The 13,949-nt window shown below is 39.5% G+C and overlaps 1 protein-coding gene across 2 annotated transcripts in view; it reads right to left on the bottom strand.

The window, feature by feature from the left end:
* TIPRL (TOR signaling pathway regulator) overlaps positions 1 to 12,078 on the bottom strand; it is a 71,102-nt gene extending 59,024 nt beyond the window's left edge. The window contains exons 1-4 of one of the 2 annotated variants that reach the window (XM_070366912.1): positions 11,845 to 11,985; positions 4,039 to 4,158; positions 3,144 to 3,323; positions 2,293 to 2,392 (exon numbers count right to left, since the gene is read on the bottom strand). In XM_070366912.1, coding sequence (XP_070223013.1) covers positions 2,293 to 2,392; positions 3,144 to 3,323; positions 4,039 to 4,052 — 294 coding nt within the window. In that variant the 5' untranslated portion in view covers positions 4,053 to 4,158; positions 11,845 to 11,985. Of the gene's footprint in view, positions 1 to 2,292; positions 2,393 to 3,143; positions 3,324 to 4,038; positions 4,159 to 11,844 lie in introns of both variants that reach the window. The other variant, XM_005896971.3, reaches the window with a different exon arrangement.
* Between the last annotated feature and the right edge of the window lie 1,871 nt (positions 12,079 to 13,949).

The following is a 13,949-nucleotide window of genomic DNA, read 5'->3' as shown; positions in this document are numbered from 1 at the left end:
CATGGTAGCCCAGACAACAAATGACAAGGCTGGGTATGAATCCAGCAAGGTCAGTATTACTCCGTGACTGGCTCTCTCTCCTATTACACCATGATACAACTGAGGGTAATGGGTTAAACAATCTGAAGAGTGAGAAAACATTAAATATACACACACACCAGAAGCCACCAGCAACTAAAAGGCAAAAATTTAAGGGCAAAGGAAAGGCTTCATTCTAATGCCTCATTCTCTGATATTCTTACTATACATATAAAATACCTTCTCCTACACTGGCATACACTTCCTATATATACTAGGGCTTCTGAATAAGTGTTCTGAGGAACAGCTGAAGGATTAAATAATTAAAAATCTCAAATAATATTACAGGTCAAAAATATATATATTATAGGTCAAAAAATCCTTAGGTATTAAAAGAAAGTTAAATGTAAAATATGTTCCTATGAAAGTGATCTTCCGCATGTAACAAATGTGCTTAACAATAAGCTCTAGCATCAGTGTTACCCTACTAAGAGATACACACTTAAAGATCTTGAACCCATTTCTTCATCTACAAAATGAGAATAATGCCTATCTAACAAGATTATTTTGAGAGTTAAGCAACAAAGTCCTAACAATTTTACCTGGAAAATAGTCACTATTTTTTAGGGCAACAAAGGAACACATTTATCAACTCTATTTAGATCATAAAGCAAGAGATAAATACTATTTAGACAATGTATCTACTTTTATTTTTGGTATTTCAATAATATTAACTTGACATTTGAAATAAGATACTATAATAATAGCAGCTGCTATTAAGATCTAATTGTGTTAACAGACACTGTGCTATAAACACTTAATACATATATTCTTTACTACCTCACAACTGGTATTATCCTTAGTTTACCAAAGGCTTAAAAGTGAAAATGAAAGGTGCTCAGTTGTGTCCAACTCTTTGTGATCTCCTGGAATTCTCCAGGCCAGAATACTGGATCTTCCCAACCCAGGGAGGGAACCCAGGTCTCCCACATCGCAGGCAGATTCTTTACCAGCTGAGCCACAAGGGAAGCCCAAGAATACTGGAGTGGGTAGCCTATCCCTTCTCCAGCGGATCTTCCTGACTCAAAAATCAAACTGGGGTCTCCTGCATTGCAGGCGGATCCTTTACCAATTGAGCTATCAGGGAAGCCCAAAGGCTTAGCAAAGATTAAATTGCTTTTCCAAGCTGTTAAGTACTGGTGCTGAGATTTGAACTAAGTTCTGCCAAAGCCTCAGCTCCTGACCACTAATGAGTGGTTGATCATACTGACATTTGTCAGCAACACCTTAGGACAAATCAGATGACAGGGTGAAGTGCCAATGAAGAGCACTGAGCATATGCCTTTCACCTCCTACTGCTCTCACACTCCTGTCTCCCACAAAGAAAGTCATCAGTATTGCATAAGGGAAAACAAATTCTCATTTCCTCACTTTCTGCAATGAAACAGCAAACGGTCTACACACTTTGAAAAGTTTTTCAATCAGGAATGAAAAGAGGGAATATTAATCTATAAAGTATTAACAGACTAGAATAACCTTCCTCCCCCATTAGACTGTAGTGGAGGGATTATTTGTCTGTACTCTGCTGTATCCATGACTCTATGTAGCTAAGCTCCCAATACGAGGCCTGCCGGTTCCACATTCCTAGTGTCATTTACCATGAAGTGAATTTCTTCTTAAGCAGGTCTTATACAGATGCAGTTTAAAATCAATACAGAGTTTCAGAATTCACTGAAAACTCCCACAGATAATTTTATATCAAAATTCTGCTATAAGGTAGATATTTCTGTTTATCCAATTTACTTATAAAATAGAATCAGACAGATTAAATAACTTGCCTAAAGTCATACCTGATTCACACACAGTGCAGACAGAAAAATAATCCCAGTTGTCTGACCAAAATTCCTCCCTGCTCACATATCCGTTTATCTGTAAAACTGCAAGCTACTAGCAAGCAGGGTTTGTCTAAAACACCTAATACAGTACACCAAGGACAATACATTTTAATGCTTCTTGATATTACATAATAACATTAAGGCAATCTGCCAACTACTACAACCATATTTTTAATAAAAATTGTTCCACTATGGCCTTCTTTTATTTTGTGCTGATAATCAATGAGCAAAATTCCCTCACAATAGGTTCTAAAGCCTCCCACAATACAAAGTAAGTAGGATGAAAGTAGCAGCATAAAATAACCCATTACTAGGAAGCTTTAATATTGAGACTATCCAAAGCAATCAATGATTTATAAAAGCAAAAAATAAGATTTACCTTTAACTTAAGTGATTCTCCAAGTAATGTTCCCTTATAATCCGTTGTATAGGTCCAATCATACGGTTTAATAACCTCTTTAGAGTGTTCACCCTCCGTCCTCAAATACCAAAATGAGAAGGATCAGATTCAGTGAGGTAGAATATAGAACATCTGTATTCATTTTGTTGTTTAGCTGATAAGTCATGTCCAACTCTTTTGTGACCCCCTGGACTGTAGTATTCACGCATCACACCAAATTACATTCTATACATAATATAAAGTATCCTACTAATAAACACATATACTTGTCAAGATTCACTAATATAAGATCTTTCTTAGCTTTTCTGTACATGTATTGTTATTTAACCTGTTATTCATGAATTGATAATGTAGTCTCCCCAGTTAATCTGTACACTGCCTAAGGACATGGTTTTAAAGGTTTATACTTTTTTCAAAGAACCTAATACATAACAGGAACAAAATAAATAACTCTTGATTTGATTACAAAATAAAATACATTTTTCATTTTTCTTGATTTCAATCCTCCTTAGATTTTCAATGCAAATCATAAGCAAACATTTTTCTTCAAAAACAGGAACATTAAAGTACACAGTGTAATGTGTCTTCACTAAAGAACACTGAAAGCTCAAAAAACTAAAGCTTCCATAGCTCACCTCAACTATCATTCAATTTAACTCAAGAAGTACTAAAAAGGGGGTAATTGATCTCTTTTATCAATGAGAAAAATGAACTCTAGATTCAACTATCAAATTTAATAATAACACTAGCCCTTCATTCTAATAAAATATCACAACTGAATACTTTTTCAACTCTTTTCTATTTCAACCCCTAACTGCCCAGGTTCTCACCTGCTTTCCTGCCACTCTTCAGCACAGGCTACTTTAAGCATTCCTTGGTAGTTGTTCACACATCTTAATGCATCTGTAGCATTGAACTCAATTCCAAAGCCAGAGCCATGCTGGATTCTTAAAACATTGTCTCCAAACATCATTTCGGGGAGAGACGGCATATGCAATTCATCAGCTAACCTATGCGTAATCAAAAGGCAGAAGGATGATTTTATATCACTGTTGGCACTCTTATTTCCTTCTGATCTCCACAGAATACCTTCTACTCCTAAATGAGTTAAATAATATGATTTAATAAGATGATACAGTTGTGAAGTCTATAAATGCTTTCATCATCCATTGTCTTTGTGTATACCTCTTTGGCCCTGTACTAGGTAGTGGGCTAAATAACAAGATAAGTAATAAACAAATATACAAAAAATACATAATATAATGTCAGCTAGTAATAAGTGATACACGAAAATTGAAGCAAAGCAATGGAAGGGTACCATTTAAGGTAGGATGATCAAAGTCTGAGATAATTGAATCTGAGCCTCAAAACTATCCTGTGAGCTAAGAAAGGCTCAGAGAACTTAAGTAGCTAACTGAAATCACAGAGCTAGTAAGTGGTAAAACTAGGCCTCTTTCCATTATACTGGCCTGCTTTATAAAAACTTGGACCTCACCTAGCTAGTCTTATTACACAAGAAAGTTATATTAGACCTACTATGAGGCCAAGATCACAAATTATTAACTCACAGATATGTTACGACTAGCCTACACAGAATACTTTTTTAATATTTGAAATAACTGGCGAAATTATCGAGTTGCCAATAAAAATGGAGAGATTTTTGAGAAATCTGGACTTTCGGTTTCTCTTTGGAAAATAAAAAGGAAGATTTGGCCAATACTGCACCTGTATTTCCACATGACACCAACTGGCTGGAACAGAGTAGAGGCTTCTCTCTTTACGTGGGGTATGAGCTTGCTGGTTCACCAGTCCCCTTGACTCTTTAGAAAGCTGAGTTTGTAAGCCCTGTTTTAAAGATTTTTAAGTGGCTACTAGTTACTTCTGGAAAAAGTAACTCTACGTATAGGTTTTTTGTTGTTGTTGTTTAGTTGTTATGTCTGACTCTTTTGCCTACCAGAGTCCTCTGTCTCTGGCATTTTCCAGACAACAATACTGGAGTGGGTTGCCATTTCCTTCTCCAGGGGATCTTTCTGACCCAGGGATTGAATCTGTGTCTCTTGCATTGGTAGGTGGATCCTTTACCATTGAGCCACCAGGGAAGCCCTTTATGTATAGGTTACCATGCCTTATAACCCTATCACCTCAGTTACAAACAGGACATTCAGTTTAGGGATGGAAGTTCCGCTTCTCAAACAACGGCAATTATCTATGGGCTGGCAGGAACCCCTGAATTTTAGCCTGAGAACTCTGCCCAATACAGTCATGCTGAATTGAATAATGGCCAATTAAATTTATTCTGATCCCTCTTTTCATAAGTTTGGATGACAGTTAAATAAAGCACAAACCAAGAGATATGGCATGACACAGAACCATGAGGTAGTGAGGAGGGGAGAGTGAACATTTTAAGTAACAGCCAGAGAAGCAGACAGAGCAAAGGAGAAACTGAAAAATAAGGATAATAAGATTAGAAACATCTACAGTTGTTTTGGTCATAAGAACTGTTCATTTTCTGAGCTAAATCCTGTGTTTAATTATTTCTTCATGTACTATTAAATTCTCATCACTCAAGGCAACCGAGGTGGACAGGGATGGGAAGGGGGCTGAGGGGTGGGGCAGGGATTCTCTTTTCCTTGCATCCTGAAAACATAACTAACACAGAGGCTCCATGGAAGCAATTTTCTAATTATCTTTTATATCAATTTTTTAATTTTATTGCTTTCAGAAAATTTTCAAAAAGTATTAGGTACTTTGTTCACAAACAAAAACTTTAAAATGTTATTTCATCTTTTCCTACTGATCAAAGATCATCATATTTAACAAACTTGTTAAGACAAGGTCCTCAAGTTCGAGGGTTTATACCTCTAGCTGCTCTAGAATGTAGGTATCTGCCCCTGAAACACCCTGATCCCTTTTTATTTTGTTTTAACCTATCAAAGGCTGGAAAAAGCAAACAAGCACACATCTTTAAACTGCATAATGAATAAAAAGAGAACAGGAAAAATAATAATAATTCATTTATTAGGGCAAAGAGACTGTAGGGATCTTTTCTCCTTCCTTACATTTCTAATACAGTTATAAAGTATGCAATAGAGTCCAAAGTTTAAAAATGCTTTGAATGAAGTTCTAATGGATCCTGAACAAAGCACAGGATTTTAGTGCAAGTGGTATATGACAGCTACTTTAGCAGATCAGGTTTTCTTTTTTTTTTTCCTTTTTTAAGACTTCCAGATTTTTGAAAGCTATATAGCTATACAGGTTAGGTAAGGTGAAACAATATATTACAGAATGTATTTTTACATAAAGCTAACAAAGAAATATGTATATCCCAAGACCACAATTATCCTCTTTCCAGTTGCTTTAAATCTATTCCCAATTAGACATACCAATCAAATATTGTAAAAACTATGCATAAACAAATTATTTAAACTTTTAATGTAAAAAATATTGATAGTAGAAACATCTATTTCATTCCTGGATCATCAAAGCCTCACCACTTTTAAGAATGAAGATGGGTTCTAATTTTACCATGACTGCCCAGAAGAGAAGTTAATGTACCACAGCCCCATGTTTCCATAGGCTTCCTATCTCTGCTGAATTTTCTGTTCTCACATAACAATTATATTAATTTTGGCTATGAAACAAAGAAAAAAACACTAAAAAATTAAAGCTGCTATTTCTTATAGGAAAACACCTTTGCCAGTAAAATTCTCAACTTGTTGCAAGCTTTAAAAGGTGATAATGAAAAAAGCAAATACACCCACTGAGGGAAACCAGCACTTGCTCACTTAGATTTTCAGAAGAACTATGTCAATTTACAATCCACCCTGGGGCAAAAATTAAGAAAAAACGTACCAAGAATTTAATCAAATTTATATTCTTTGACTCAAAATATCAGCTTTGGGAAATCTGTAATAAAGAAATAATCTCTAATGCAGGGAAGAAAAAACTACGTACATTAATACTCATAATCATCTCATTTATAACAATAAAGAAACAATCTAATGATAAGGAAATAAATAGTTATGTAAACTGTTGTCTGGGTTTCCCAGATGGTGCAGTGGTAAAGAATCCACCTGCCAATGCAGGAGATGTAAGAGACATGGGTTCGATCCCTGGGTCAGGAAGATTCCCCTGGGGTAGAAATGGCAATCCACTCCAATATTCTTGTCTGGAAAATTCCTTGAACAGAGGAGCCTGGCAGGTTACAGTCCAGGGAGTCACAAGACAGACATGACCAAGCGACTGAGCACACAAACAACTGTCTATCCAAATGATAAAACATTACAGAATCATTAAAAATATTTAAAAGGAGAATATAATAATGTTGAAAAATGCTTATGATACAACAGTAAGGAAAAAAATCAGGCTCACTGTTTATTCATCAGATCTCTGTGTTTATGTATATAAGCACATATCAGTGATCTAACATTTTAAGTTGCACATCTTTAGGGTGATACCTGATACCATTAATTTTCATCATAAATTTAAGTAAAATTTATTCTTTTGTTATTAGGAAATAGAAAATAACAAATACTAGAAAGATCAATACTCCCATGCAAATGCCATAGACATGACAGACAGCGAAAATATTATTTTAAAAAAAGAGAGAAAAGAAAATATGGTTTATATATACAACGGAATATTATGCAGCCTTTAAAAGTAGAAAACTCTGCAATCTGTGACGGCATGTATGAACCTAAGAACATTATGCTAAGTAAAACAAACCAGTCATAGAAAGACAGACACTACATGATTCCACTTATTCACAGAATCAAAGAGTGAAATGGTAGTTGCCAAGGGTTGGAGGAAGGGAAAAACAAGTTGCTAATCAATAGATGTAAAATTTCAGGCAAGCAAGATGAATAACTTCTAGAGATCTGCTATACAACACTGTCCCTATAGCCAATAATAATGCATTCTAAATTTATTAATTTGTCAGGAGGGTATAATTCATATTAAGTGTTTTTACCACAATAAAACAAAATTTTTAAAAAAAGAAAATATTAAATACTTAAAAGACTAAATAGGATGGATTATAATCAGAATAAACATTTCATAAAAAGATTAGATATAAATAACCTGCAACCACTGCAAAGTGCATATGAAATATAAACTAACATAAGATGTGATTCTGTGGATTTTCCCAACATATCTGAAAAAATCTGGTAGTCCTCTGAAATACTCCAGTTATATATATGTCAAAAAAATACCTGCCAATAACTTACATTTCTTCAAACATCCTAAATTCAGAGTATCTTGAATACAGGCCAAACAGAGTATTTTAACCCCATTTTTAATGGCAAATTTTACTCTTTGTAACATACAGGTAATCCCAGGGACAGCGGAGTCTGGTGGGCATAGACTATGGGGTCGCACAGAGTTGGACATGACTGAAGTGACTTAGCAGCAGCAGCAGCAGCATGCCTATTTATAAGGTCAAAGAAAAGTCAGCAGTGGCCACAGGACTGGAAAAGGTCAGTTTTCATTCCAGTCCCAAAGAAGGGCAATGCCAAAGAATGTTCAAACTACCATACAACTTCACTCATTTCACATGCTAGCAAATGCTCAAAATCCTCCAAGCTAGGTTTCAATAGTACATGAACCAAGAACTTCCAGATGTGTAAGTTGGATTTAGAAAAGGCAGAGGAACCAGACATCAAATTGCCAACATCCACTGGATCACAGAGAAAGCAAGGGAATTCCAGAAAAACATCTGCTTCGTTGACTATGCTAAAGCCTTTGACTGTGTGGATCACAACAAACTGGAAAACTCTTGAAGAGTTGGGAATACCAGACCACCTTACCTGCCTCCTGAGAAACCTGAATGCAGGTCAAGAAGCAACAGTTAGAACCCAACATGGAACAACAGACTGGCTCAAAATCAGGAAAGGAGTACGTCAAGGCTGTATATTGTCACCCTGCTTAGTGCTAGTTAGTGCTAATGAAAGTCTCTATGTTGTCTCTGACTCTTTGCAGTCCATGGAATTCTCCAGGTCAGAATACTGGAGTTCCCAACCCAGGGATCGAACCCAGGGTCTCCGACATCGCAGGTGGATTCTTTACCAGCTGAGCCACCAGGGAAGCCCCTGCTTCTAAATTTATATGTACAGTATATCATGAAAAATGCCAGGCTGGATGAAGCTCATTGCCTGAATCAATAACCTCATATAGGCAGATGACACCACCCGGATGGCAGAAAGCAAAAAGGAACTAAAGAGCCTCTTGATGAAGGTGAAAAAGGAGAGTGAAAAAGCTGCTTAAAACTCAACATTCAAAAAACTAAGATCATGGCATCCAGTCCCATCACTTCATGGCAAATAGATGGGGAAACAATGGAAACAATGACAGACTTTATTTTCCTGGACTCCAAAATCACTGCAAATGGTGACTGAAGCCAGGAAATTAAGACACTTGCTCCTTCAAAGAAAAGCTATGACAAGTCTAGACAGCATATTAAAAAGCAGAGACATCACTTTGCCAACAAAGGTCCGTCTAGTCAAAGCTATGGTTTTTCCAGTAGTCATGTCTGGATGTGAGAGTTGGACCATAAAGAAGGCTGAGCACCAAAGAATTGATGCTTTTGAACTATGGTGCTGGAGAAGACTCTCGAGAGACCCTTGGACTTCAAGGAGATCAAACCAATCAATCCTAAAGGAAATCAATCCTGAATATTCATTAGAAGGACTGATGCTGAAGCTGAAGCTCCAATACTTTGGCCACCTGACGCAAAGAGCCTACTCACTGGAAAAGACCCTGATGCTGGGAAAAATTGAGGGCAGGAGGAGAAGAGGACGACAGAGAACAAGATGGTTGGATGGCATCACCGACTCAATGGAGACAAGTTTGAGCAAACTCTGGGAGTTAGTGAAGGACAGGGAAGCCTGGCATGCTGCAGTCCATGGGGGTCACAAAGAGTCAGATTCACTGAGCAACTGAACAACAAATTTATAAGGCCAAGAAGACAGGAAGCCTTTATAGGATTAAGATGCCTTAACTCATTAAAGGAAATTTCACTAATTCAAAGAAAAGTGAAAGCGTTAGTTGCTCAGTTGTGTCTGACTCTTTGTGACCTTGTGGACTGTAACCCACCAGGTTCCTCTGTCCATGGAATTCTCCAGGCAAAAATACTGGAGTGGGTTACCATTTCCTTCTCCAGGGGATCTTCCCAACCCAGAGATAGAACCCGGGTCTCTTACTGCAGGCAGATTCTTTACCATCTGAGCCATTATTAATTCAAAATTTTCCTAATTCACTTAAATATTAATATACAATAACCAGCGACAATCAGCTCAGTGGTTGTCCAGAGCACTTCTCAAAGCCAAACATGCATCAGAAAAAAAAGGTTAGAGTCCCTGTTTGGTGGTCTGCTGCCGGTCCAATCCACGGCAGCTTTCTGAATCTGGGGGAAACCATTACATCTGAGATGTATGCTCAGCAAACTGATGAGGTACATTGAAAATTGCAAAGGGTGCAGCCAGCACTGGTCAACACGAAGGACCCAATTCTTCTCCACAGCAATGCCTGACTGCAGGTTGCACAATCAATGCTTCAAAAGTTGAATGAATTGGGCTACCAAGTTTTGCCTCATCCTCCATATTCACCTGACCTCTCACCAACTGATGACCACTTCTCCAAGCATCTCAACTTTTTGCAGGGAAAACGCTTCCACAACAAGTAGGAGGCAGAAAATGCTACCAAGAGTTCATTGCTGAATCCCAAAGCACAGATTTTTAAACTACAGAAATAAACAAACATTTCTCATAGGTAAAAATGTGATGACTGTAATGGTTCCTATTTTGATTAATAAAGATGTGCTTGAGCCTAGTTACAACAATTTAAAATTCACAATCCGAAATCACAATTAGATTTGCACCAGCACTGAACTGAATATATACCACAATTATATATATATGGCGCAATATGTAGCAGAAAGTTATACAACAGAGGAAAACTCAGAGAATAACTCAACCTGTGGTGGGATGAAACAAAATTTTTCTTAGTGACTCTAAAAGAAAGTTACCTTTTTACTAATTATGATACTAAACATCCTTTCAAACTCTCTTCTGGTCACTTTCCTCTGCCTAAATCTGTCATTGCTCCCTAGAGTTTCACTTCATGACCTTTTTCTTTTCTTCTGGATGATTTCTAGACAATCTTAATGCACTCTCAAGCCTCCAGGTACCAACTGATGATTCCCAAACATAAACCCATAAATAAATCATCTTTTTTAAGCTCCAAGATAAGTGCCTAAGACATCTCCACTTTATAAACTACACTCAATTCATCTTTCAACAAACTAAACTCATCCTCCATCCAACACCTGCCCCCAACTGCTCTTCCTCCTGTATTTCTCACCATATCCAATGGCAAAACTTTCCATAACCCAAGCCAGAAATCTTGCCAAGGGTATAGATTCTTCCTTTTACCCTTACTCCTCCTATTAAGTGACCATCAAATCACTTAATCTCTAAAACCTCTCCTCTCCTCTCTACCCTTCTAACTGATCTCTTTCCCCGGTCCTGCAGCCCTCCAATCCAACCGCCACATCATGTTCAGATTCTTTGTTCAGATCCTTCAGAGTGTACATCTGATAATGTCGTCCCTTAGTATAAAATAACACCTGCTGGTAGTCAGATAAAATCCAACAAAACTCCTTAGCCTGGCATAAAAGTTCTCTCCGTGGTATCTTCGCTGCTCCGGAGCCTATCTGCCACTGGCTTCTCACTGCAGTTCTTCCCTTCTAATACCTCATGCTCTAATCACACAGGAACTGTTCTTCATGCCTCCCACTCTCTCTGACTCCCCTGGCTTTGTACGTCCCCCTGGACCTCCCCATACCTTGTCAAGATTCAGCTCGGGCATCACAATGCATCACGGTTGTCACTCTCACTGGCCCTGCGGCGCTACACACGAGCCCAGCCCCACCCCATCCCACCGTCTTTAGTAAGATCCATTTCAGGCATCTCAATTTCCTGGATGCCTTGTTCCCCACCTCAAAAAAAAAAAAAAAAAAAAAAAAACTTCCCAAATAACCCTGCAGGTACACCTCTATCAATTCACACTGTACAACGGTGTCTTTCACAAGACTGTGAATTCCTCGAAAAAGAGGCTTTCATCTTCTGTATCTCAAGCGCCTGGCATGGCACCTGACATGTTAAAAGCCAAGCATATATACCACCCCCGTTATTAACCCTCAAGAAAATAGGTCACAGCCACCCAGAAATAATCTAAAGGTGGCGCCGGCTTTGGCAGGTAGAGACCTACGGGAGGGGGCAGTCCACCAGAACAGTCATACTCTACTCAAACCCCGGCGGAGTGACTGTTTCACGAAGCCAGAGCCTGGCGAACCCGAACCGAAGGACAGGAAGTAGTGACAGGAATATTTCCTGGTGTTGTCAATTCAAAGGTCCCGTCCAGAGGGACACGAGCCTCCGCCCTAGAGGAGGGCTGGGGCTTCGCAGGCCTCGCTCTGCCTCCCGCCCAGGCCGAGCTCCAAGGCCCGCAACCCCGATCCCAGCCCTAGAGCCTCACTTCTCCACATCCGCCGACTTCATGATGTGGGTCTTGGATGCCGTTAGCTTCCAGGGCCCGAAGGAGAAGTCCTGGTGGCTACTCTGGAAGCCGTGGATCATCATGGCCGCGGCAAGGCCAGCGTGGGCCACACGGAACAGGTTGGAGCACCGGCGGCAGCGGTAGCGGCGGCAGATACCGGTCCCTCCTCCTCCCTCCAGCCCAGCAGCCTAGCCGTTACCATGCCCGGCCCCGCCCCACCCCGCCCCCTGCCGGCGACACGGACGCAAGCCCTCCTTTCCGCCTCCTTCTCCGTCCCTCGACTTTTTGCTTCCGGGACCAGTTGCCGAGGTTGTGTGACCCACGTCTTACGTCACGACGCACCTGAAAAAGGTGGGGAGAAAATGCCGAGGGGCGAGGCTTCGGCCGCAGGGGAAGTGGTTAGGGGCGTGCACATCATTGGATGACATCATCTTGGCCCCTTCGGGAAGCCCAGTTTGGAGAATCCGACGTGATCCCTGTAGACCTTGCAAAGCAGTGAACTACCTTGCGTGTTACTGATTTGGTGTAGAGGAAATGCCCAATAATTTTCCGTTGAGGACAAAGTTTTAAAATCACTTAGAGTTTAGGAGGTTCAGCATCAAGTGCGGCAAGACAAGTGGACCTTTAAAATTTCATCCTTCAGACATTTCAAGACTGTCCTGATCTAGCTATTACCTAAGCTTCTGTTACAGTGGAAATAACACTGGAGATCTGGTGCTACATCCACCGTTGCAATGCTGTTCTGTGCATGCTGGGCAATTGTTGTTTAGTCGCTAAGTGTTGTCCCACTCTTTTAGGACCCTATGGAGTGTATGTAGCCTGCCTGGCTCCTCTGTCCATGAGATTTCCCAGGCAAGAATACTGGAGTGGGTTGCCATTTCCTTCAGGAGATCTTCCTGACCCAGGGATTGAACCCTCGTCTGCTGCTTTGCAGGTGGATTCTTTACCCCTGAGCTGCCAGGGAAGCCCAATCCTTGGTAAACCACTTAACTAATGATTTGGTTTCAGCTGCCTCAAAATGATATGCTTTTATGTTAGAGGATCTCCCAAATCTTTCTTTCCAGCTTCATTTCCAGCAACTCCTCTCAGGTCTACTCACCTGCACTCCTCCCTACTACTGAGACCTTACTCTTACTGTTCTATATGCGTGAAACTGTCATACTCAAACCTGTCCCACTTCAGAGTCAACCTGGAACTTTTCTAAAAGTATAGATTCCCCAGTCCCTGTATTGTAGAATCCAAAGTCACAAACACACCTCAGAGAACACTCAAAACAGTGGAGTACAGTTTATTACACCAGCATGTCCAAGGGGAATAGGTTCCCAACAAGAACCCAAATGATTTCGGAGGACTTGATTTTATACCCACCCCCCACATGACTGGATACATATCAGTAATTAGTTTTACAACATGCAGGTGTGGAAGAATTAACACTTACAAGATGCAAGTGCAGGCACTATCATTAATCTAACTGAGACAACCTTATCTTTCCTTCCAATCTTTGTTTGCTGTCTGTAGGAAGGGGTTTCCTGGTTTTTCTTCAATGATGGTAAACAGGGTTCAAGCCCAGTTCACATCCTGCCTTAAGATGGTTGACAGTCTTCAAGATGGAATCCGTCTTGCTCTCCTCCCAGCAGCCCCAACACCTGTGCTTTTCACTAGATTGGAATGATCATCCTTGGAATGATACATCTCCTTTAAAAGGATTTTCCTGAACCCTGGAGCTGGATTTAATCACTTCTTTCTTTGAGCCAACATGTTGATTTGTCAACTTCTCTCACTTCAGTTACCACTGTTAATTCATTAATCCAAATGTCAAAATTTGAGCACCCGCTATTTGCCAAGGGTTTATTTTATTACAAAACAGCACTCACCCCCTTACTTACAACAGAGATTGACAATGGAATTCTAAGATATGATTTCAGTGATTCATGGAAAGACTCACTGCCCCTCAAAATATGTTATCCATCTGTCACATTTTATCTAAAATTTTAATTGCTTTTCAATATGGCAACAGGCCATTGATTGGCTTAGTTGGTCATTTACATCTTAGTATAAATGATTTTTATATCATTTTCTATGAG

Source organism: Bos mutus, chromosome 3 (genome assembly GCF_027580195.1).
Source record: "Bos mutus isolate GX-2022 chromosome 3, NWIPB_WYAK_1.1, whole genome shotgun sequence".
In the NCBI taxonomy this organism is placed as follows: domain Eukaryota; kingdom Metazoa; phylum Chordata; class Mammalia; order Artiodactyla; family Bovidae; genus Bos; species Bos mutus.
Note: the sequence above shows the minus strand (reverse complement) of the source record. Positions and strands in the feature narration are given on the sequence as shown.